The sequence below is a fragment of the Cyanistes caeruleus genome, chromosome 30 (assembly GCF_971803275.1).
Source record: "Cyanistes caeruleus chromosome 30, bCyaCae1.hap1.1, whole genome shotgun sequence".
In the NCBI taxonomy this organism is placed as follows: Eukaryota; Metazoa; Chordata; class Aves; order Passeriformes; family Paridae; genus Cyanistes; species Cyanistes caeruleus.
This window is the reverse complement of record NC_141730.1, coordinates 3,343,281-3,367,471: the sequence shown is the minus strand read 5'-3', so window position 1 is coordinate 3,367,471 and position 24,191 is coordinate 3,343,281. Positions and strand designations below refer to the sequence as shown.

Here is a 24,191-nt window from a genome sequence, read left to right as displayed (position 1 = left end):
TTCATCTCCGGGACCTGGGGTTCATTTCAGCGCTTTGTTCCATCACACCCTGGGCTCCGGAGCCAACACAACGCTACAAATTTCAATTCACGCAGTAATTTGTCAACTCCGTGGTGCCTCGCCTGTGCCGGGAGCTCCGGAGGTGTTAATTGAGTGTGGGGAGTGTGGAATTCCACCGACAGGAGTTGTCCTGTCCTGCTTCCCCATCCAAGGGCTCCCAACCTCCTGGATGAACTCCGGGTGTTAATTAGGGAACTGGAAACCCTGCCAGGCTGCTAATGAGGCTTTCCCAAAAATGGGATCTCCCCTCCAAGAGCAGTTTCTGTGCCTGGAGGGGAGGATGAGGAGGAGGAGGAGGAAGCGTTCCTGCGTTATCACAGTTTTGCCGATGAAAGGGAAGCGAATTTTTCTTGGGAGTGATTCCTACTGGAAGGAATGAATTTTGTGACAAATCTGGAAAGATCACGGGCTCTCGGGTTGTGGAGATTTTGAGGAGCAGGAGGAGAAAGACTCTCCTTTTATAGAAAAACCTTTTGTAGAAGAATCTTCTTGTAGAAAAGACTCCAAACAATGAGAGAATTTTCTTGTGGAGAAAAAAAGGGAGGAGTTAAAGGATTTTAAGGAGATGACGTTTTGAATTAATTTTATTATTATTATTATTTTAAAGATAAAATACAGAAAGGTTTAATAAAATAACTGAAGTTTCTGACGGCTTTTACCTTGAAGTCCTTTGAGTGCTCCTGACTCGCCGGCTTTGATTGAAGTTCTTACCCAGGGGATGCGGGCGCTGAGGTCTCCGCGCATCCCTGAAACCTCAGGGAGCCAAAATTTTGCATATTGGAGCCATCAGCGAGAAGTGTTGGGAGCTTTGAAGTCCTTTGTTCCTCTGAAGCCTTTGTGCAAAGCCTCTTCATTCCGAGTGAATTCCTATTTTTTGCTGAGTGCTCCCGATCCCGTTTTATTTTTCTTTTGCATCCTTCCCGTGCAGGAATTTCCAGCAGGGACAAATCGAGCCAAACAAATGGGATGAAGAGCCGGGGTGTAGCTTCTCCTGACGCTGTCGTCTGACACCGCACAGCCTCTAAACCCCAAAATTTGAATTCATCTCCGACATCCAGCTTCGAGTTTAATTTGTCCTGAAAATTCCCAGGATTGCGGGGAGGGGGGGGAATGGGGGTGACTCGAGTATGGAAATGACATTAAAATTCACGTTTGGGTAAAGAAATGCAGGATTGTGGGTGTTTGGATTGGCTGTGGCTCGGCCAAAGCAATTTCGGAACGTGTTGCTCAGCAATTCTGGGTTTAATTTTCTTCCAGCTTTGCAATCCTCGGGGAAAAGTGCTGCTCCTCTCAGCTGTGGGGAGCGGGAAATTTGGGAATATCTACTCCGCATCTTGTGGTAAAGCTTGGAATGAAACGCTGAGGCTCCACTCAAGGGGAAAAAAAAAAAAAAAGAATTATTCACCTAAAGGAGTGAAGTCTTGAACGAGGACTAAACATCACAACCCGCCCCTGGAGCAGGGTCTTAACGACTAAAACCAAGCCTAAAACGTCCGCTGGCCTCGGGAGGCGACTTAATGAATGCTGTAATTCACCCGAGTCGCCGCAGCCTCCCAAGCAATTAATCGGGAGCAGAGGAATGAAGATGAAAGCTCTGGAATGGGAATGGGAGCAGGAAAAGGGAGAAATCCCAAGGGGAGATTTCGAAACAGCAGGAGCCGATCAGTTCGGGGGGGTTTTGCATGCGGAAGGAAGGATCATTATGGAATTCCATGCATAGGAAGTGGCTCTGGATGGGCTATAAAAACCTGTAGGACAGAAGCCTTTTCCAGCCACTTCTCCTGCCTCCTTCACCCCGGGAACAGGTGAGTCTGAACCTCTTTTTAATGCTAAAGTGCCACTTTGATGGCTGCTTTTATTGTATTTTGTTGTTGTTGTTGTTGTTTTCCTTTTTACCTTGAAGGGAAATTAGGAATTGATTTCTTTCTACCCAGAAGAAAGGCTTTATTTAGTGAATTTATTTAGTTTATTTACTTGTGAAGCAGAGGGTGACGAGACAGGGCTTGGAGGATACTGGGAATATCTCTCCAAAAAAAAAGCATCTTTATCCTGCAGCAACATTTGCTCCAGGAACTCAAACCCAGCAGCGACACAGGGAATGTTTAATCACCACTACTGGAGGCAGGAAAAAAGGGCAAAATTCAGTTTAATGCCTCGTCCAGGGGGGAAACAAAGCCCAAATCCTGGGAAAGGGAGTGCAGAGGGAAGGAGAACACCGATATTAATCCACATCCACCCCCCAAAAAAGCATTTCATGGCAGGCAGGGGGTGTTGAGGGGTTGGATCTGATGAGTGCTGACCTCTCCCCACCTTCTGTGGCTGTTTGGGCATCTCTCACCCTCCTGGACGAATTTTAGAAAATTGACACAGCTTTGAAATTGGGGTTTTGTTACATATAGGTAAAACCTTATAAAATAAGGGCCTCACTACCCTTTTAAAATCATGGCTCAGGCCTGCTGCTTCTGCTATGGAGAAAAGGGCTGTGGGAAAGTAACTCAGCTGAGTTGGAGGTAGAAAAACAAGTTATTTGTTATTTGTTATTTTGTCATTTTATTTGTTATTTTGCTATTTTTTTATTTTGTTCTTTTGTTCTTTTGTTCTTTTGTTCTTTTGTTCTTTTGTTCTTTTGTTCTTTTGTTCTTTTGTTCTTTTGTTCTTTTGTTCTTTTGTTGTTATTTTATTTGCTGTTTTGTTATTTGTTATTTTGTTTTATTTTTTGCTATTTTGTTATTTTGCTATTTTGCTACTTTGTTATTTTGTTGTTCTTTTATTTGTTATTTTGTAGGTTTTTTTGTTATTTTGTTATTTAACCATTGCACCGCTCACCTCGCGGTCTGTGGCGCTCGGTTGGATGACATTTGTCGCCGCTTAAGCAGAACGCGACCAATCGCTAATTCCTTAAAACTTGCTATCAAAACCAGGCCGAACTCCTTAAAAAGGTTGGTTTTTTTTGGTAATAAAGTTTTTTTTTTTGGTAATAAAGATCTCTTTCTTGCAGCTCCCTGACAACCTTTAATTCCTTGCCCAAGGAATGTCTTCCCACGAGGTGTGTCCACCCACGTCCTGCGGCCCCACGCCGCTGGCCAACAGCTGCACTGAGCCCTGTGTCCGGCAGTGCCAGGACTCCACCTACGTGATCCAACCATCCCCTGTGGTGGTCACCCTGCCCGGACCCATCCTCAGCTCCTTCCCCCAGAACACCGCCGTGGGATCCTCGGCCTCCGCCGCCGTGGGCAGCACCCTCAGCTCCGAGGGGGTCCCCATCAACTCAGGGAGCTCCTCCTCAGGATTTGGGGGGTTGTTTGGGGGATTTGGGTACAGCCGGCCCTCCCGCCGCTATGGCTCCCGCTTTGGGGAGCCGTGCTAAGGGAAAAGTGGGGTAAAACACCCGGGAATGCCGGAGCACCCCTGGATCCCGCTCCAGATGTGGTGGGAGACACCCACAACTCCGCCCGAGGTTCACGGAGCTGTGGGAGCTCCTCAAACCTTTGCTTGTCTTGTTCTTTGATATTTCTGACGAAATAATTTTATTTCCTGTCGCTTTGTGGTCTCAGTCCAGAGAGAAGGATCCCAGGATGAAAAGCTGTAACAGCTCTTGCTGAATGGCAGAAATGTCTCCCCACACTTTGTACTTTTTTATTCCGCTGTTTTGCTCTCATTAAAGTCGCGCTGCATCACACTCCGAGTCTCCTGATGTTTTTCGGAAAAACTTGGGAAACTTTTAGCAAAAAGCTGGGTTTTTTAACCAGATTTTCCTCTGTTTTATACAGTGAAAAGGGGCAGCAGAGGTTGCAGGAATTCAGCCTGGAGAGGAGAAGCTTTGGGGTGGCTTCACTGGTACCTTCCAGGACCTGAGGGATCTGAGGGATCTGAGGGACTTTGGGCAAGAGCAGGAAGAATTTCTGTTTCAGAATGACAGAAAGGGGGTTTAGATGGGATTTTGGGAAGGAATTGTTCCCTGCGAGGGTAAGGAGGCTCTGGCTCAGGTTATTCCATGAATTCCCCACTCCTGGAAGTGTCCAAGGCCAGGCTGGACAGGGCTTGGAGCAACCTGGGGTGGTGGAAGGTGTCCCGTGGTCCAGATGTTCCTTCCTGAATGAGCGAAGGAAATAAACGGGAAATCGGAGATTTGGGATGCGATGGCAGCAAAAACCAGGTTTTCTCATGGAAAAGAAAAGGTTTATCCCGATTATTCCAGGCAAATCCTGGCTCCCAGGGGATGGATCAGAATCCCACATCCACCAGCCTTGGTGGCACCAAAAGTCCTTCTGTGAGGAAGGTGGAGCTGGCGCCCAGGGCAGCGCTAATTGCACTCATCCCATTTGAAAGGTAATTAAAAATCTGCATTTGAAGGCTGGCGAAAAACAGGTCTGAAAAACAAACAAAGCCCTCCCTTTTTTGGGCGTGTTGTTTTGCAGAGCTTCTGGTGAGTAAATAATTTCTCCCCTCGAGTGTGAATTAATTTTTGGTGCTGTTTTCTGCTGGTCCAAGCAGAATTCCAGCTGGGAATTCCACACAACCCCAGCTCCTTGCAGGAATTCTCTACAGGTCCCTCCAGGAGTGAGTGACATTAATTTCTGGACAAAACCAGAAATCATAACAGAAATTTTTTGAAGTTTATAAGTCCAGAGTAAGATGCCGAATCAAACCTCAAACCTGGGTGATTTTAAAGCCGTTCGTGACAGAATCTGAATAAAATTAACAGCGAGATGAGCTCCAGTCAGGTGTGAAAATGGAGGATTTCACATCTCCCTGTGCCACTAATTCTTCTTAAGCTAATTAATTTCAATCCGAAACGAATCGCAGATGCCACTCCCGCCAGAAAAATTCCATCTGCTTCTCCATGGATTTTGGGGTCACTTCTGTGCCTGGAGACTTTACTTTACATTTTGATTAAAAATCACCTTTTTTTTCAGACGTTTAGTCACTCACAGGTGTCTCAGGAGGATGCTCTCACATTATGCAAAATGTCTTGATTGTAATCTGAATATTTAAGTCTGGCCTTGATGACAAAAATCTCTGAACTCTTAATTCGCTCGCTTTAATTCATCTCAAAATCAGGCCAGTAAGTCATTCTGAGCGTGCAATAAAATAAAGGCTGGAGTTAGAACAATATTTTTTGTAATTTACAAGGCTCCAAAAAGATCTGAAAATGTTGCCAGATCCGTTTTTAAATTCACAGCTGGATTTTAAGCGTGTTTTGCGTTTTCCAAGCAAAGCTCAGATGAAGGAGGAATAAAAAGAATGAGGAAAATTTTTTAAAAAAGATGAAAATAAACTGTGGATGGTGTGATGCAAATTAATTCCTCAACTAACTCCTAGAGAGGAAATATTTTAAAATATGGAGAAATATTTATAGAGCTAAAAACAGACAAGGAATTTTTTCTTTTGAGAATCCTCTTGAAATATGAGATGGCTCAAACCAAACCTTGAACTTTTTATTTAAAATAAAGCAGCTGTAATTCCTGCAGATAGAAACAATGATAGCAATTTCACGGCCCAATTACTGCCCTGCACCCCCAAATCTTCGTAACGTGTTATTAAATAAAATACAAGAACCCAGATCTAGGTCAGGGATCTGAAATGTGCCCGGGATGGGACATTTGCATGGTGGCACTCCAATAAAGCTGCTGATAAACTTTGAAGTCCTCAGGAAGCTCTGCCCAAGCCAAACGAGTTTCTCTTCCCAGGGGATCCCCGCAGAGACAGCGCTGATTTAAATCTGATTTACGTGTCTCGGGAGTGGAAGAACGGAGAGGAAGAACCTCGGGGTTAATCCCTGAATCCAGGACTGCTGGTGGATTTGGGGTTGGAAAAGAGCTCCGGCATCATCAATCCCAACCTGTGGTTGATCCCCCAACCGGGCACCCGAGATGTCACCGCGTTCCTGGGACAGCTCCAGGGATGGGGGCTCCAACCCTCCCTGGGTGGTGCCTTCCATGGAAAAATTCCTTCTCCCATTCCTGGAGAGCTTCTCCATGCCTGGAGGGGTCCAAGGAAAGGATGGGCTGGTGACGAGTCTGGGATTGGGAACAGCTTGGACTCCATGATGCTGGAGGTCTTTCCCAACCTCAGGGATCCCGGGATTCTGCGAAAAGTCAAAAAAAAAAAAAATTGAATACTCACGGCTTGACTCCCCAAAATCTGCAACTCGCCGTGAATTCCCCCAGGATTCACCTTCATTATGCAAATGAGGCCTCATCTCCTTTAATGACACCAAGCAGATCCCAAAGGGGTTTGAAGGCTGCATAAATCTTGCTGAATTAATCACTGCAGTGTTCCCAGGAATGAACCTGTCCCGGAATGCTTTAAGATGAAAGCACCTTGTGGTCAGATAGACAAACCACAAGATAAGGAAGTGAAGCAGTAAAAAACACAAATACTGAGGCAAAATAAATAAATAAATAAATAAAAAAGCCTGTAATCAGTCGTGGCCCATAAATCACTTCTTGCACAAAGAGTGGCCCAAGTCGTTGGGCAACTCAAAACTCGGTATAAAAACCTGAGCAACTCCAGGCTCTCCCAGCCATTTCTCTTCCCTCCTTGGCCATCGCGAATAAGGTGAGTTTGAACCTATTTATTCTCTTCATACAACCAACTTCTGCCTTGATTCCGTAGTTTTTCCCCTCACTCCCGCTGCGGCAGTTTTTTCTCAGAGGGAGGAAGGGATTTTATACCAAAAAGGGAGTTTTCTGTTGGTGGGGAGTTATAAAAATCATTAGTTAGCCACGTTAGCTAAATGTCTGTGGGTTATTTATTAAATGGGTAATTTATTAAATGGGTAACTTATTAAATGGGTAATTTATTAAATGGGTAATTTATTAAATGGGTAATTTATTAAATGGGTTATTGATCCAGTTTTGGGATCCAAGGAATTTTTAAAGTTGTGCAGCTGCACTTAAATACCAGCAGTGAATTCTTGGGCCTGTTCAGAGTGGCGTGAACGCGTCTCACCACAGCCCAAGCAAAAAATTCACCAGAGCACGAAAAGCACTAAAAATCCGGTTTCCTCCTCAATTCTCAATACTGGGAACTACTGTTGTCCTGCTAAATGTGGCTCCTGTATTCCAGAACTCCCTCTGGCCACAGCCATGTCCTGCTACGACCTCTGTGCCCCCACGTCCTGCGGCCCCACGCCGCTGGCCAACAGCTGCAACGAGCCCTGTGTCCGGCAGTGCCAGGACTCCACCGTGGTCATCCAGCCCTCTCCCGTGGTGGTCACCCTGCCCGGGCCCATCCTCAGCTCCTTCCCCCAGAACACCACCGTGGGATCCTCGGCCTCCGCCGCCGTCGGGAGCGCTCTGAGCGCCGGGGGGGTCCCCATCAACTCGGGCAGCTCCTTGGGCTTGGGGGGTTTTGGCTACCCCGGGCTGGGCAGTGGCTACAGCCGGCCCTACCGGCGCTACAACCCCTCCCGCAGCGGCTTCTACGGGCCCTGCTAAGGCGGGAGGAGGAAGAAGAGCAGGAATGCCGAACCCCGAGCCGTTCCTGCAGCAGGACTGAGCTCCCGGCCGCGCTTTTTGGATGCCACGCCAGACACCCCCAGCCTGGAGTTAAAGGAGCTGCGGGAGTTCGACATCCCCCCAAGCCAGGCCTTTGCTTGTGTTTTGTTGTGCTTTTCTCTGATTGAATGTCTTGTCCCGCTTTTTGTTTTGTTTTGGGTTGTTTTGTTTGGGTTTTGTTATTTTCTTTTTTTTTTTTTTTTTTTTGTATTTGATAATAGGCGAAATGTTAATTGTTAGCGATTGTTCTGCATGGCTGGATTAGCACAGGTCATTCATCAGCGAAGAAGGAAGATTTCCACTTGCTGAGTGGGGGATGAGTGGGTTCTGTCCTTACCGGACCATGGAAACGCGTTCCTGACTTTTACGTTGCTTCCTTCCCTTCCTCAACCCATTAAATTCGTGCTGCATCACCCTCCGAGTCTGCCTGGCCTTCTTTGCTCTCCCAGCCCCTTTTCCGGTGCCTTTGGAAGCTCCCCCCTTCCAGAAAACAGCGCGCAAATCATTTCGGAGGAGAACGAGCCAGATTCCAGTGGCGGAAAACTTCTAAAATCCGAGCCCCCTTTTCAAAGGGGGGGACCCTGCAGTGGGGGCCGCCTGCTGGGGCATAAACAGGGAATTTTAAAAGGTGTGAGACCTGGGGAAAAGCCTTCCAAAAGAAGGGAGCTGAGCTGGGATTCCGCAGGGAAGTGCGGAGGGAGAGCAGCAGCAGCCGGGGCGGGATTTGGGGACAGCCTGGAGCTGTTTGGGGACAGCCTGGAGCTGTCTGGGGACAGCCTGGAGCTGTTTGGGGACAGCCTGGAGCTGTCTGGGGACAGCTGAGCTCGGCCCCCGGTGAGTCCGGGAGGGGAGGCACAGAAGGATGGGAAGTGTTTCTCCCTTTGGAATTCGCTGGGATGGGAAGCAAGTCTGGGACAAAGAGATTCAAGGACTAAAATTTTAATTATTTTTAGTTCTAAGCCTTTCTTGGGGTGTTTTAAGCCGTTGTGTCTGGCTGAGCTGAGTTTTTCCAGGCTTTGTTCCTCCTGGATTGGGATGAAGGCGCTGTTTAGACTCCGGAGCTTTGCTCCCTGAAGGAAAAAGGTTTGGAAAGCTTCGCCTGGAGGCTCCGGGTGACTCAACCTTCTCTAAAACTCCTGATATCTCTGAAAAGTCTGGCTTGGAGTCTTTGTCTGCCTGTCCAGAATGAGGCTGAACTGTAATTAAAGATGTTGATGAGGTTGTGCCGACTGCAGTCATTAGTGGGATGAAATTAAAGGAGGTAAATGAAAGAATTAATAATTTTAAGGAGGAGGCTTTTCTTAATAAGCACCAGAAGACAGTGGAAAGTTGGCAGTTTGATGTTCTATTACAGGAGGAGTTTGGTCTGCATTAAATGTTTAATTTAATGTTTTTTGCCATCTCAACTGAAGCTGTTCCCTGATTAAAGGTGATGAATTCCAAAAGGTCCAAAGGGCTCCAAGGGGCTGTGGCTGAGGCGCTGCTGAGAAGGTGCCTTGGACATGTTCAGGTGGTTATTTCCCATGACAAAATTAATTTCTTTATTCTTGCAATACCCTTCTCATTAATTGAACCAAGCCCCTTCCCAGATTGCACAAAAACTCCCCTCGAAGTTGGGGTGTTTACTCCAAGCACTCAGAAATAGCATCAGAGGGGTCAAACTTTTAAAAATAAAATAAAATGCGAGCCTAAAGCATCACTTGTCCCCTTCATTCCTGTCCCAAACCGCCTTTTTGGGCTAAAGCTTGGTGCGGCAGCAAGTAAAGCACAATTCTGAGGGGAAAAAAGGGAAATCTGGGTGGGTTTGCAGCCAGCTAGAAAGTGATTTATTCGTAAATTCAGGGGATATCGTGCTAGAATGTTTTTCACAGGGAAGGATTTCTTCTGGAGACCCGCAACAACTTGGTCCCACTGAAATTAAAAATACCACGAGGTGTTTTTGCAGAAGTATTTATCATCAGCGAAAATCCATCTCAGCACCAAATTCTGCCAAGCTGAAGCCGGAGCTGCAGCATCTCCTGGGTTTAGGGCGAGAAGGGAAGAGGCAGGAAGGCTCTGGAGAGCTTTTATGACATTCCCGCACCTTTTATTACCCATTCCCTGCGGGAATTGCGGCTTTGCTTTGCATTTGGCCGCGTTCCCGGCAGGGAAATTGCTTTGTTTACTGTTTATGTTTATTATGGGTTTATCCTGGGCACGGATGAAAAACCCACGACCCCGCCAGGCCGCTTTCATCTCCCGGCTTTGCATCCATTAAATATTCCCGACTCCATCGCGCCGACTCCGCCTTCCAAAGCGGGGATGAGTCAAAATCCGATTTGTTTAGGGCTTCTGGCGTTTTGGGCACACACCTGGGAGCAGCTCCAGCCGCGGCAGAGTTTTAATCGGAGTCCTGAGTGTGCAATTCCAGCCTTGATAAGGAGATTTCAGGTCCCTGCTCCTTGTAATATTCCCATGAGCGACATCCCGAAACTTTTGGCTCCTGGGAGGAGGAGATGGAGCCAGCCAGACGAGCTGGACTTAGGATCACCTTTAGAAGAGGAATTTGGGCTCTTTTTATCTTCTCTGCAGCTTTTGATGAGTTGTGGTTTTAAACCACAAGCTGCTCTCAGAGTCGGTAAATAATTATTGTTGTAAAGGAAAAGTCAGGGAATCATGGAATGGTTTGGGTGGGAAAGGGGCCTTAAAAATCATCTAAACCTTGGGCAGGGGCACTTTCCACCAGCCCAGGCTGCTCCAACCCGGCCTTGGACACTTCCAGGGGTCCAGGGACAGCTGCAGCTTCTCTGGACAAGCAATTTTTTAACATTTCTCTGTGGGCAGCGAGAACTTTGGGAAATTCTGCTCAGTCCTGAGGGACGGGAAAGTTCCCACCCATCGTGGGGGTCATCCCAAACTGGGGACATCCAGGGAGTCACGGCTGGAACTGTGCAAATTCTGGTTTGTATTTCAAGGACAAGGTGGAAGCGCTGGAGCCGGTGGGGAAGTCTGTGGGATCCATCAGGGATCCATCAGGGATCCATCAGGGATCCATCGGGGATCAACCAGGGATCCATCAGGAATCCATCAGGGATCCAGCAGGGATCCATCAGGGATCCATCAGGGATCAACCAGGGATCCACCAGGGATCCACCAGAGATCAATCAGGAATCCACCAGGGATCCATCAGGGATCCATCAGGGATCCATCAGGGATCCATCAGGGATCCATCATGGATCAACCAGGGATCCACCAGGGATCCATCAGGGATCAATCAGGAATCCACCAGGGATCCACCAGGAATCCATCAGGGATCCATCAGGAATCCATCAGGGATCCATCAGGGATCCATCAGGGATCCATCAGGGATCCATCAGGAATCCATCAGGGATCGTGGCCACCCTTTTGAATCCCTGGTCATGTTCAGAGAGTCCGTCCCTGCCCATTTGCTGATCATCCCCCATTTGCATGTCTGAGTGATCGAGGGAAATGTTTTGGGAACTTTGAAGGTTTCTGCTCTTCCAAAGTCTCCAAGCGGCGTTTATTTCCCAGGAGATGCTGGGGAAGATACTCCCGGTTCGGGGCTGATTTGCCTGTCTCTGCCTGGGAGATGAAACACAAGGAGAGCTTGGAATGCTCAGCCCTGCCCTCCAGTCTGCTCCTGCATTGTCTGCAACGACTTTTTAATCTGGGAATTGCCTTTGAAAAGGAACTGGAATTGCTGCACGCTGAGGTGCTCCCTGAGACGGGCAAAGTGAAAGCCAGAATCGCCTTTCAAAGAGGAAAAAAAACAAAACCAAAGGAACAGGAACATCATAAACGACTCTAAATAACCGCTATTAATTTAGGGAACAATTTTGCATAATGGTGCAAGGCACGGCAGTGGAAAGTATTAATTTAGAAGGTGTAAAAGGGTTTGGCGTCTTTGATGACCCCAAAGATGAGCTTGGGCAAGGCTTTGAGTGTGTCTGAGCAACCCCAAATTCTCAGGCATCCTCCAGATGACCTCAATCGTTGTCCTGCAGTTTGATCTAAGGAGAAAGCCCAGCCTGGAGACTCCTGAGATGAAGGATTTGGACGCTCAGCTCCCAAATTGTGCCTCAGATTCCATCATGGGAGTGTGGTGGTTTAATGAAGAAGGATCAGATGCTGATCCTCTTCCATGCTGAGTCAAGAAAATAAAACCTCAACGCACATCCCAGTACCTTTGAGAGTTTAATCAGCTCCAAATGCTTCCTAACAATTTTATTTCCTCTGTTTTTGTGTGTGTCTCTCTCTGTTTGAGAGGAATTTGGTGACGTTGTGAGGCAGGAATAGGAATTTCTGCCCTCTTCAGAGCGAGGTGTGCCAAAAACTTGCGCCCTGGTGGATTTCACGGGGAAGTTCACCGCAGCTTTTCCTGATGGTTTCATCCATCCGTGTCATGGTTCCTTAGGATGCAAAATAATTTCCTGAGTAACCCAGATGAATCAGCCTCTGAGGCTCGTAAGGTTTGAGGATAAAAGAAACCTCTCTGAAGGAATGCGTACATTACCGGGGAGGAAATGAAATCCACAAGAAACACAAACGGAGAGGAAAAGTAAATCCCCAGCCAGGGGTATTTTGCATAAGAGGAATCGTTAGCAATTGGCTGCTAATGAGCTACAAGCACAACCCCAGGGGCTCTCTGGGCCAGGGTATAAAACCAGCCCGGTCAGAGGAGCTCAAACCACTCCTGCTTTATTCTCCTTGGAGAAAAGGGTAAGTCTTGATCTGCTTCCCATTTTCCTGCATTGTTGCTGCCTCTGTGTTTTATTCTTCTGCTGCTTGTCTGTAGCAGCCCGAGGTTTGTGCTCTTTAAACGTCGCTGGGGAATCCTCGAAGCAGCTTTTTCTCCAATCTGTGAAGGGTGGAGGTTGTTCCTGCGCTGACCCGGGATTTTTTTTTCCTTTGTGTCACCCAAATCTTTCCCTTCCAAGAAGCTCCAAGCGTTGCTCAGCAGCTGGGAGTGGATGTGGGGGAACCTGCGCAGAGCTTTTGGCTCTCGGGGTGGAATCACAGAATATTCGGGGTTGGAAGGAGCTCTGGAGATCTCCTGGAGCAGGGGGACACAGGAAAATTCTCCAAGAGGGTTTGGAACGACTCCGGACAGGGCGACTCCTGGGCAGGAGGGTCTGAAAGGTCTCCGGAGGGAATTCCTGATCTCTCTCTGTCAGAGCGACCTGTGCCAAGGCCTCACCACCCTCACGGTGAAATTTCTGCTCCTCGTTTTTACTTGCTGGGGAGTTTTTTGGAGTTTTTTCCCCTCTGTTTTGGGGGACACAGCCTTTCCTTGCTTTTCTGCCTCACTCCCCCACTTGTTTCAGGGCTGCAGGAGGAGTGCGGTGGGGAAGGAGCCGCTCAGGGGGAGGTGGAGCTGCTCTTTGTGGTGCGGACAGCTCCGGGCATCACTGAAATCTCCTTTCAAGCCCGGACCAACCCTTCACTCCGTTCTCCACGCACTCCATCACCACAACAGCTTAACCGCAGCGCCTAATTACAACTCCCTCCTTGCATTCCAGAATCCCGGGCTCACACCCCCACAGCCATGTCCTGCTCCGACCTCTGTGTCCCCACGTCCTGCGGCCCCACGCCGCTGGCCAACAGCTGCACCGAGCCCTGTGTCCGGCAGTGCCAGGACTCCACCTACGTGATCCAACCATCCCCTGTGGTGGTCACCCTGCCCGGACCCATCCTCAGCTCCTTCCCGCAGAACACCGCCGTGGGATCCTCGGCCTCCGCCGCCGTCGGGGATGCTCTGAGCGCCGGGGGGGTCCCCATCAACTCGGGCAGCTCCTCGGGGCTCGGCGCTTTGGGGTACCCCGCTTTGGGGGGGCTTTATGGCAGGTCCTACCGGCGCCCCAACCGCGGTGGGCCCTGAGGAAGCCTCGGGGCAGCCTCGGGGAGGGATGAGCAGGAGGTGGAAAGCTCGATCCGGATGCAGGACTGAGCCCAGCCGCTTGCTGACCCCCGCAGCTTTGCCCCGAGCTCACGGGGCTGCAGGAGCTTCTGGCGTTCCCTTTCTGTGGTAGCAGGGAGGTGAAAAATGTCACCCGATTGTCCAGCTGTAAAGCACTGCCTCGAAATGAGTGATTAATTTTAATCCGTATTCTGCTTTCCCACGCTGCACATCACTTTTTATTATTTTTTTTTTAAATTCCACTTCTTGCTCATTAAATAGATGGTGCATCAATTTGTGGTTTGCAATGTTCCTTCTCTCTCTTCCTCTTTGGGGCCTTCTCTGGGAGAAATTTGCCTGTGCAGAAATTGTGAGTACCAAGCAGATCTGCCTTTAAGTTACACCACGCTAATTACTGAGGAGTTAACCATAGATAAATATAAACAATGAGTAATATTTTTTTTTTGTAGGGAACAAGTATGAAATATTATTCATATTGTGAAATAATCACTCCTGGCTAACAACAACTGGTGGGAAAGAGGTGGGAAAGCAAAAGCTGCTTTACAAACTAAACTTTATTTAATTTATTCCCAATATCCCAGCTAAAATCCGTGCCCTTAAATTTGAATCCATTACCCCTTGTCCTGTCCCTCCAGATCATTGGAAATAATTTCTCCCCGTATTTTTTGTCGGTTCCTGTAGACACTGGAAGGTGAAATCAGGTCCCCACGAAGCTTCTCTTCTCCAGGCTGAACAAACCCAGGCAGAACATTTAAAACCCAACAAACAAATCGAAAACTTAGGTCTCGTCCTCCCTTTGTTGTCCTACCAGCTTAGGAACTCTGCGATGATGTGTTAATAACATCTCTTGCTAAACGATGTGGTGATTGAGGGGCCTGAGGTGTCACCAGACCAAGAAACAATTACCCAGAACCTCGGGGAAGATAATGGCGTGTGAATTGCTAAACAAACATTCCTGGACATGGTGTTAAGTACCCCAATTAAACTCCCATTGCACGTTTTAAAGGCGTGGAGGATCCTGCGGTAAGGAACCCTCAGCACGCTGTGGGCTTTTAACCCCGGAGGAAAATATAAAGGACAAATGAGAACCAGAGAGGCTTTTGTGCAGCACAAAAAGGGTTTAATGTCAGAGAGAAGAGCGACAGCCGAGTGCAGGGAATCCAGGAGATCCCAGGGACAGAGGGGGATGCAGGACTCGTGTTCTGGGAGCGGGATCCAGCCAGGGGATGGGGGGCTCAGGGGGCACAGAGGGGATGGGGGGCTCAGGGGGCATAGAGGGGATGGGGGGCTCAGGGAATCCCGGGGGAATGGAGGGCTCAGGACATTCCCGAGGGGATGGAGGGCTCAGGGCACAGCCGGGGCTGCTGGCCACACTCAGCTGCCGCTGCCCGTGGCTCCTGCCCGCTGTCCCCAAGGCCCGGGCCGGGCTCCAGGGCTGGCACTGCCAGGGGGGGCTTTAGAAAACCCCACAGCTCCCGCGGCGGGACCTGCCCCATCCCTGCGAGCCGGGCAGGGAATAGCCCAGGCCCCGCGACGAGAAGCCGGAGCTGTAGGAGCTCCCGCAATTGCCAAAGGAGCCCCCATAGCCCCCCAGAGAGCCCCCATAGCCCCCCTGGGAGCCCCCATAGCCCCCCAGAGAGCCCCCATAGCCCCCACAGCTTCCCAGGCCAAAGGAGCCCCCATAGCCCTGGGAGCTCCCATATCCAAGGGAGCCCCCATAGCCCGGGAAGCCCCCAGAACCCCCATAGCCCCCAGACCCAAAGGAGCCCCTATAACCACGGGAGCCCCCTAACCCAAAGGAGCCCCCATAGCCCTGGGAACCTCCATAAGGTCCCCACCCAGAGGAGCCCCCATAGCCAGAGGAGCCCCCATAACCTCCAGCCCCAAAGGAGCCCCCATAGCCAGAGGAGCCCCCCAAGTGTCCATAACCTCTAGACCCAAAGGAGCCCCCATAGCCCTGGGAACCTCCATAAGGTCCCCACCCAAAGGAGCCCCCATAGCCAGAGGAGCCCCCATAACCTCCTGACCCAAAGGAGCCCCCATAGCCAGAGGAGCCCCCCAAGGCCAGCGGGCCCCCGTAACCCCCAGCACCTCCCAGCCCAAAGGAGCCCCCAGAGCCAGAGGAGCTGCGGGAACTGAAGGAACGCCCCAGCAAGGCTGGGCCCGACGATCCCACGAGGCTCTCCTGGGGGAAGGTGCTGAGCAGGGGGCCCGGGAAGGTCACCACCACCGGCGGGGGCTGGATCAGGGCTCTGGAGTCGGGGCACTGCTGCACACACGGCTCGTTGGAGCTCTCGGCGATGGGCTGCGGGCAGCTCACCCCACACGACTCGTTGGAGTAGGACATCCTTCTCTGCTGGGCGGCTGCAACGCACAGCAGGAAGGACTTTTAAGCTAAACTGGCTGAGAAGAACCAAAACTGAGCTCTCTGTCTGAAATATCAAAGGGTAACAGATAAATTCGAAGGTGATATCAAAGAAATCTCATTATTGTACCAACTCCACCTTCAACCTTCCTTTCACCATGATCATCCTCACAAGAGGAATTCTGTGCTGGATAAATTAAAGGAATCTGTAGCAACCTGTGGCAAAGATTCACTCAAAAGTATAAGACCAGCGAGAAAGAACCCAAGAGGAAGAGGAAAAAAGGCTCACAGACTTTGTGTAGAAATTCAGATTTTAAGAATACGAGCGACACCACTTACCTTGCTCTCTGCAGGGGTGAGAACGAGAGGAGTGGATGAAGGGCTGTGGGTGAGCTGAGCTTTTATATCCTCCTCAAAGCCACCCTTCGTGCCTCCCATCCTCGTTTATTACAAAACCAAGGCGATACTGGGCGCTTCGATTCTGTCACCTCAGCACTGTCCCTCCCAAACTCGAGTGGCTGTGACACAACTGCTGATGGCAATCAGCTCCCTCTGAGGGTGATTTGAGGGGATTTGGGGAACTTTGGGGCTCCATTAAAGCCAGTCCTGCTTTAGTCCAATTTTAATGTCATCGCGTTTTGTTGGGACATCTTAATGGCCAAGGTGACTTCCATGGTCACCACGGAGCCCTTTGTGGTGTCACCTTCACCAGGTGAAGGTCACCCAACCAGACCTAAAATTGTGTCTCTGAGAGGACACAGATTCTCCTTGTAGCTGAGTTGGGTTCTATAAAAGTTGTCCCCAAAGAGGCAGAAATTGGTACAGCCAGAAGAGGCCTCGGCCTAAATTTAATTCCAAACATTTCACGATTTCATTTGAAATCTCAGCTTTAAGAAGTTTAGTTATAAATACATTATAAATCTTTATTTTCTTTCCCCCCCACCCCCGAAGTACTGACCACAGAAAAAAGAAAGAATTTAATAAAGCAGTAATAAAATAATAACATATTTTATTAGGACGAGTCTGGTACATCCTGCAGATATTTATTTTCTTTCCTCTTGCAATTGTTTTCTAATTTTACGGTATTGCAAAAGAGAGGCAATAAATTACGTCTAAATTGTAAAATAGCTCTGCTTCTGAAGTGTCATCAGGATTTGCTGATAATAGTGAGAGGCACCTGGAGGATAATGACTTCAATCTTCCTCATAAATACTCATTAATAGTCAGGGCTTGCAATTTCTGTTATTATCCTATTAAATGAAGGCCGGGAGTTACGAGGATTTATTCGGAGTTAGAAGCTCCCTTGTTATGAAACAGCATCATTTAAAAATATCAATCAATGTCACTCCTCTGGATTCCCTAACCAGCCTCTGATTAATAATTTCAGTGCTGGCAATTATTTGATTTTCATTCATGAGCTCAAATTCTTTGTATTATTAACTATTAATGAGTTTGGGATGATTATGACAAGTACGTCGTCTGGCACACCAAGTGCAGCTTCTTCTGAATTTATGAGGCAGCATTTTGCTGAAACATCCTGAATTTTAGGGGAGAAATAAAAGCCTGATTGCAAATTATCTGAATTTTCAGGCTTAACCATCAGTGTTCTGTATCTCACGGTCCTGGAAGGATCTGGAACATCCCCAAAGTGTCACTGCCTCCGTGGCATTCCAAAGCCAGCAGGGAACGGAGCAATGGAACCCATCTTGGAATTGCTGAGTAATTAATGGTGTTTGAGCTGCAAACACGGATCTCAAAACCCCTCAGGTTTCCAAAGCATTTGGAGATAATTGACATTCTCTTCATTTCTGATACCCGTCTCCTTCTTTTTGTGCAGCTTCCATGGCTTTTCTCAGGATTCACTTAACACCCACCAATTATCAAAAGGCTAATAATTAATCTGAACTCATCGAACCTAAAGACAGGGCTCACGATGGGGATTATCACTTCATCACCCACCACCTCGATGCCCTCGAGTCTGTCATGACACGGCCTCACGCCCGTTTTCTGCGCGTGGGGAGTGGCAGTGCAAAGCCAGCAGAATTAAATCCCTCCACGCGAGGGTGGTGGGACCGGAGGCACGGAGGGCGTTTTGTCCTTGTAAGCACTTTGGGAAATGTATAAAAGCTGCCACCACTCCACATCTCCTCCACACACATCTCCATCCACATCTCCTCAGTTATTCGCCTCGGTGAACAGGGTAAGTCTGATTTCAACTCTATCCTTCTCTTTTCCCACCCAATTCATTGATGTTATGGATTGGCAGATTAAGGAACTGTGTGTCTCAGAAGGCTGTTCTAGAATAAAATGTGAATTTTCACCATGCCACTTGGAATAACCATTTCCCAGGCATTTTAGGTCCAATGTGTGACCGTAAAATTTAAAAATATCTGAGCTATCATTCCCACCTTGTGGAAATATTTGTTCCATAAGGGTAAATTTTCTGGTTTGGAAGCTGAGAGCTACTCGGAATAGGATATGAAACTATAAAAATTGCTGCTTTGTATCTGACCCTTCTTAACTTCCAATAGATACATGGCTAGATTTCGGCTACTCTTAATAAATTTATAAAGAGATAAAACCAGATTTGTCACAGTGTAAGGAGTGTGGGATTCACCAGAGATGACACCAGATGTTTTCATCTCTGTGGAACATCTCGGGGATCTTGACAGCGGACAGTCTGGAATGTGATTTTTGCGGCCAGATGAGGGTCAGATTTGGAAAGCAGTGAACTCTGGGCTCTCAAATATTCCATGAGAAAGAACAGGCGGAAATTTCTGGAGCTGAAACCATACTCCTGCTGTGCGTTGCAGCCGCCCAGCAGAGAAGGATGTCCTACTCCAACGAGTCGTGTGGGGTGAGCTGCCCGCAGCCCATCGCCGAGAGCTCCAACGAGCCGTGTGTGCAGCAGTGCCCCGACTCCAGAGCCCTGATCCAGCCCCCGCCGGTGGTGGTGACCTTCCCGGGCCCCCTGCTCAGCACCTGCCCCCAGGAGAGCTTCGTGGGATCGTCGGGCCCAGCCTTGCTGGGGCGTTCCTTCAGTTCCCGCAGCTCCTCTGGCTCTGGGGGCTCCTTTGGGCTGGGAGGTGCTGGGGGTTATGGGGGCCCGCTGGCCTTGGGGGGCTCCTCTGGCTATGGGGGCTCCTTTGGGTCAGGAGGTTATGGGGGCTCCTCTGGCTATGGGGGCTCCTCTGGGTGGGGACCTTATGGAGGTTCCCAGGGCTATGGGGGCTCCTTTGGGTTAGGGGGCTCCCGTGGTTATAGGGGCTCCTTTGGGTCTGGGGGCTATGGGGGTTCTGGGGGCTTCCCGGGCTATGGGGGCTCCCTTGGATATGGGAGCTCCCAGGGCTATGGGGGCTCCTTTGGCCTGGGAAGCTGTGGGGGCTATGGGGGCTCCCTGGGGGGCTATGGGGGCTCCCAGGGGGGCTATGGGGGCTCTCTGGGGGGCTATGGGGGCTCCCAGGGGGGCTATGGGGGCTCCTTTGGCAATTGCGGGAGCTCCTACAGCTCCGGCTTCTCGTCGCGGGGCCTGGGCTATTCCCTGCCCGGCTCGCAGGGATGGGGCAGGTCCCGCCGCGGGAGCTGTGGGGTTTTCTAAAGCCCCCCCTGGCAGTGCCAGCCCTGGAGCCCGGCCCGGGCCTTGGGGACAGCGGGCAGGAGCCACGGGCAGCGGCAGCTGAGTGTGGCCAGCAGCCCCGGCTGTGCCCTGAGCCCTCCATCCCCTCGGGAATGTCCTGAGCCCTCCATTCCCCCGGGAATGTCCTGATCCCTCCATTCCCCCGGGATTCCCTGATCCCTCCATTCCCCCGAGATTCCCTGAGCCCCCCATCCCCTCTGTGCCCCCTGAGCCCCCCATCCCCTCTATGCCCCCTGAGCCCCCCATCCCCTCTGTGCCCCCTGAGCCCCCCATCCCCTGGCTGGATCCCGCTCCCAGAACACGAGTCCTGCATCCCCCTCTGTCCCTGGGATCTCCTGGATTCCCTGCGCTCGGCTGTCGCTCTTCTCTCTGACATTAAACCCCTTTTTGTGCTGCACAAAAGCCTCTCTGGTTCTCATTTGTCCTTTATATTTTCCTCTGGGGGGGGATGTTCACTCCTGTGCAGGAAGGAGCTGCCTGGAGTTCCTCATTTGGCCAAGGCCCTTGGGTCATCCTGACTTGGAAAAGAGGCCACGAGAGGCAGGAATAGATTGCAGGCGAGTTTATTGTGGGGAGCAGGGCGGGAGGGGCTGGCAGAGGGGCGCTGGGCAGGCCCCAGGCAGGCCGGGTGTCACGGGCTGCAGGAGGCCGGGGCAGCTTGTGGCGAGCTCAGCTTGTGCGGGCTGGGCTGAGGCGGGCGCGGCTGCTCGGGCTGGCCTCTGGCGGCTCTAGCAGGGCCCGCAGGTGTCCCAGAGCTTCTTGCTGTAGCGGGGCAAGGCGCAAGGGCTGCAGGCGGGAGCAGCGTAGGCTCTGCCAAAGGTGCACAGGCCCCCCGAGGCCTGGGTGGCGCCGGCGCCGTAGAGGCCGCCCAGCCCCAGGGAGCCGCCAAAGGCCGGGGCTCCGGAGGAGCCCACCACGGCTTGCTGGGGGAAGGAGCTGAGGATGGGGCCGGGGAAGGTGACCACCACGGGCGGCGGCTGGATCAAGGCCGACGAGTCGGGGCACTGGCGGGCGCACAGCTCGTTGCAGCTCTCAGCGATGGGCTGCGGCACGGCCACGCTGCTGCGGGGGGGACACAGGTCCAGGCTGCTGCGAGGAGGGCACAGGTCGTAGCAGGACATGTTGGCGTGAGAGACGAGATGAGGCTGAAAGGCAATGGGGACAAGCAGCGGTTACAAGCAGGGCAGACAAGGGCAGCTCCCGCAGCAGCAGCGCCCCGTTCCCTGAGCGGCCAAAGCCCCCCAGCCTTGCCCAGCCTGCCCGGCCCTGGCCCCGTGCCCTGCAGCCCCCTGAGAGCCGCGATGATGGGCAGAGGCCGAGAGCTGCCAAAAATCCCTGCCCGAGCCAGTCCCTGTGCCCAGCCCGGCTCTGTCCCAAGGGGTCAGGGCAGGACATCTTGACGGGGTAAAGGTTGGCTTTAAACAGATGTAGATATAAAAACTATCAAGAGCATCAAGCTGATGGCAGAATTTTCCCCAAGGATTGGAATCGCTGCGTTGTGTTTTATGTTCAGCCTTGAGCGGCATGGTGAACACACACTGAGTGCCTTGATCAAAAAATTCCTGCCTCTGTAAAACCCTCCCCAGCATGGCCCGACCCCATACACTGATCTTTGTTCTGGCCCCACATGGTTGTGTCTTTCAGCTTTTGGAAATGCCAGCCTTGAAGAAAAATATAAAAACCTCAGTCCGGTCTCCAATAAACTTCCCCAAATTGGGGATAGAGCCCTGAATTAGATGTGGCTTTCCGTGGAACTGGAAGGTTTGTTAAGACTCTGAGAATGCCACTGAACTCACCTGAAAAGGGTCTCAATTCTCGTCTTGAATTTTATAAAATACTGAAATAATCACCTGAAATAACTGTTTTAATCTGTGGCTTTTAAAAGCTGCTAATTGGCTTGGAACACTCAAATTTCTCAGAATTTCTGTGCTCACACCCAGACTCCCAAATCCCACATTTCCCACTGGTTCCACTAAGAGCAATTCCAGACAGAAACGATGTGAAGCTGTTCTAAATCTCAGCCTTCCTAAAGGAATCTTCTACAACTTCTCTGCTGCAGGCTCTGATTAAATAAATAGAAAGAAATGAAAAATTCATACTCACTAAGCTCTGCAAGGCGAATGAGCTTGAGAAGTGTCTGGATGGACCCAGGCACTGGAGCTTATATAGAGGATCCCGACATTCCTGAGGGTTTGGAATCTTGCTTGGGATGGGGGTTCTGCCTCCAAGAAATTGTTTACCAGCTTTGAGTCACAAAAGTTTGGAGTTTGCGGCAGTTCTGATTCCATTCACATTCTCCTATCGTGTGATGTCGGAGTTTCACCATCCTGATTTCTTTAATCTTGGGTCTTAATTGGCGCTGGCAGCTCCTGGCATCATTAGAGTGACCTCACTGGAATTACCACGTTCATTAAGCTGACTCCACATGTTACTTCTTCCTTTACAACCTTGTCATGAGCTTGTCTGCTCCAAGATTTTGTAAGACTCATCTTTGGCTGACATGGACATTTTTTTCCTTAACAGCCCGTTTAAAATTATCTGATAAATTAATTAGAAGCAGAAACCAGCTTATTCCAGGACTACCCAGGAATAAACGTATTTTCCAGCCATAATTAAAGAGAACTTGCTGGTCTGAGATGTATTTAAGGGGTCATGAATATCTGCTGAGATCATCCAGGACGCTCAGCAATTCCACAATAGTTTTCCATTGAGAGGGAGTTTTGAAATCAATCCCACATTTTTTAGCTAAAAAAACTTTCAGTGGGAAATGAAATTCAGTTTTAAAAGGGTCGGTGGTGCTGAATGTTCCCCTATTAAGTCTTATGATTCCAATTCTGAGGAAAAATCAGAGAGGCAGATCAAGGTTTTTCTTTAATGTTGTGGGTGTAATCTGTTATCAGGAGTGTTCTGGCCCTTCTTGAGAAAAATACTTTGCAATGATTTCACAAACAGTCATTACATGGTGTTCAACTCAGCTAATATTTGGTGTTGTATGACATGGGTGATTTAGACATTTCACTCTTACACAACCCCAACTGCTTTAATGTGCAGGAAACAAGGTGGTGCCTGCCATTACTTTAATTAAATCATGATTTGTGCCATTGGAAGTCAAGGGTTAATAATTAATGCAGCTCTTGTTTTTATTTCTTAAAAAAAAAAATTCCTTTCCATATCCGTGATTGAATCCTCTGTGAGGTTAAGATTCAACCTTTGCTCTATTTGTCCTATTTCAAACTATATTTTCCATAAAAAATAAATATTTGCGATTATTTACCCTTTTTCTGTGATTTTTCAGAGCACAACTTTTAGGTTTTCACCTGTATCCAGCCCATTTTACAGACCCTTCTTGTCATTCCTGGAGAAATCCCCACCAGAGATGAAATGTCTGCTCTTAATTCCTATACTGTTGGTTGTTGTGGTCGAGATTCACCCCAATATTTTGATTTTCTCCGCAGGTGATAAATATTTGGGTTTAGGTTTGTGTTTTGCTTGCTGCCCCAACAAATTTCCCTGTATTTGCTGCAGGGAAAAGGAAAAAAAACCGATTCTGCAAGCACAGAAAAGGATTGAGTTGTTCCCACATCTCCCAGCCTGAGGGGGATTCTTTTGCCTTGATTTATATTTTACATAAATCTGACAGTCAGAGCAAGTTGTGCCTCATCCCTGGCTCAGGGCACAAACTCCTTTCAAATCCGTTTCTCCTGGGCTGCATCAAAACCCCGTGGGCAGCAGGGGAGGGGGGATTCAGCCCCGCTCAGGTGAGACCCCACCTGCAGAGCTGCCCCAGCCCTGGATCCCCGCCCCGGGAGGAGCTGGAGCTGCTGGAGAGAGCCCAGAGGAGGCTCCAGGAGGATCCGAGGGATGGAGGAAAGGCTGGGAGAATTGGGATTGCTCCTTTTGGAGAAGGGGGAGCTCTGAGGTGACCTCACTGTGGCCTGGCAGGACCTGAAGGGGCCACAAGGAAGGCGGGGAGAGACAATTCCCAAGGGATGGAGTGCCAGGGCACGGGGAATGGGCTCAGACTGTCGGGGAGGGGGTTTAGATGGGATTTTGGAGATAAATTCTTCCCTGTGAGGGTAGGGAGGCCCTGGCACTGTAATTCCACGGCTGCCCCGTCCCTGGAAGTGTCCAAGGACAGGTTGGACAGGGCTTGGAGCAGCCTGGGGTAGTGGAAGGGCTGGGTGTGGAATGAGATGATTTTAAGATCCAACCCAAACCATTCCATGATTCTGTGATTGCCTCTCCACTTTGTATTAAAAACACCGCGATTTCAGCACTCTCCGAACTACAACATTTATTTTGAGGGGGTTCCAGTGAGGAAAGCCTCTCACTATTAACAGATTTTTCTCGAGCCTCAGAGGAACAAGGGCTGTGAGAGCACTTGGGAAGCGCCGAGTAATGACCTCTGCTCGCCGTATTTTTGTTTTGCTGCGCCTCGCATGTCCCAGGGCTGAGTAAGAGCGCCCAGAGGAAGCAGGGAGGAGCTGCCAGGCACCTCTGCCCTGATCAGATCGCTCGTAGCCGCTGGGTTTGGCCAGACCGGGCCCTGCCCTGCTCTTACTTTCCCTTTTGTGTCATCCAGGGCAGCCTCTCAGCGGCTGCGGCACTCCCAGCCCTTTCCAGCGCCTCTCCAGAGATTTAAACAAACAGAAATGGTCAAATTTGACACTATGTAACAAGCGGGTAGGACTTCAACTGAATGCTCATCAC

The 24,191-nt window shown here is 49.8% G+C and overlaps 6 protein-coding genes across 7 annotated transcripts; 4 read left to right on the top strand and 2 right to left on the bottom strand.

Annotated features, from left to right (window-relative positions):
* Window positions 1-3,061: 3,061 nt before the first annotated feature.
* On the top strand, window positions 3,062-3,427 carry LOC111939517 (feather beta keratin-like). Its single transcript, XM_023941789.2, has one exon. It carries the CDS (start codon window positions 3,092-3,094, stop codon window positions 3,425-3,427), a length of 336 nt encoding a protein of 111 aa, XP_023797557.1. The 5' UTR covers window positions 3,062-3,091.
* A 3,724-nt stretch (window positions 3,428-7,151) lies between these two features.
* LOC111939426 (feather keratin 4-like) lies at window positions 7,152-7,502 on the top strand. Its single transcript, XM_023941625.2, has one exon. It carries the CDS (start codon window positions 7,152-7,154, stop codon window positions 7,500-7,502), a length of 351 nt encoding a protein of 116 aa, XP_023797393.1.
* A 5,605-nt stretch (window positions 7,503-13,107) lies between these two features.
* LOC111939516 (feather keratin B-4-like) lies at window positions 13,108-13,440 on the top strand. Its single transcript, XM_023941788.2, has one exon. The coding sequence runs from the start codon at window positions 13,108-13,110 to the stop codon at window positions 13,438-13,440; it is 333 nt and encodes a 110-aa protein (XP_023797556.1).
* A 1,495-nt stretch (window positions 13,441-14,935) lies between these two features.
* On the bottom strand, window positions 14,936-15,826 carry LOC111945627 (uncharacterized). Of its 2 annotated transcripts, none has more exons than XM_086865995.1 (2): window positions 15,318-15,826; window positions 14,936-15,248 (listed from the first exon to the last, which is right to left on the bottom strand). In XM_086865995.1, the coding sequence occupies exons 1-2, from the start codon at window positions 15,824-15,826 to the stop codon at window positions 14,936-14,938; spliced, it is 822 nt and encodes a 273-aa protein (XP_086722121.1). The 2 variants fall into 2 exon arrangements, with proteins under 2 accessions (XP_086722121.1, XP_086722122.1); XM_086865996.1 differs by having other exon boundaries at window positions 14,936-15,354; window positions 15,499-15,826.
* Window positions 15,827-18,674: 2,848 nt separating this feature from the next.
* LOC111945626 (uncharacterized) lies at window positions 18,675-19,442 on the top strand. Its single transcript, XM_023948297.2, has one exon. It carries the CDS (start codon window positions 18,675-18,677, stop codon window positions 19,440-19,442), a length of 768 nt encoding a protein of 255 aa, XP_023804065.2.
* Window positions 19,443-20,045: 603 nt separating this feature from the next.
* Window positions 20,046-24,177, bottom strand: LOC147648857 (feather keratin 4-like). Its single transcript, XM_086865997.1, has one exon. The coding sequence runs from the start codon at window positions 20,600-20,602 to the stop codon at window positions 20,210-20,212; it is 393 nt and encodes a 130-aa protein (XP_086722123.1). The 5' UTR covers window positions 20,603-24,177; the 3' UTR covers window positions 20,046-20,209.
* Window positions 24,178-24,191: the final 14 nt, after the last annotated feature.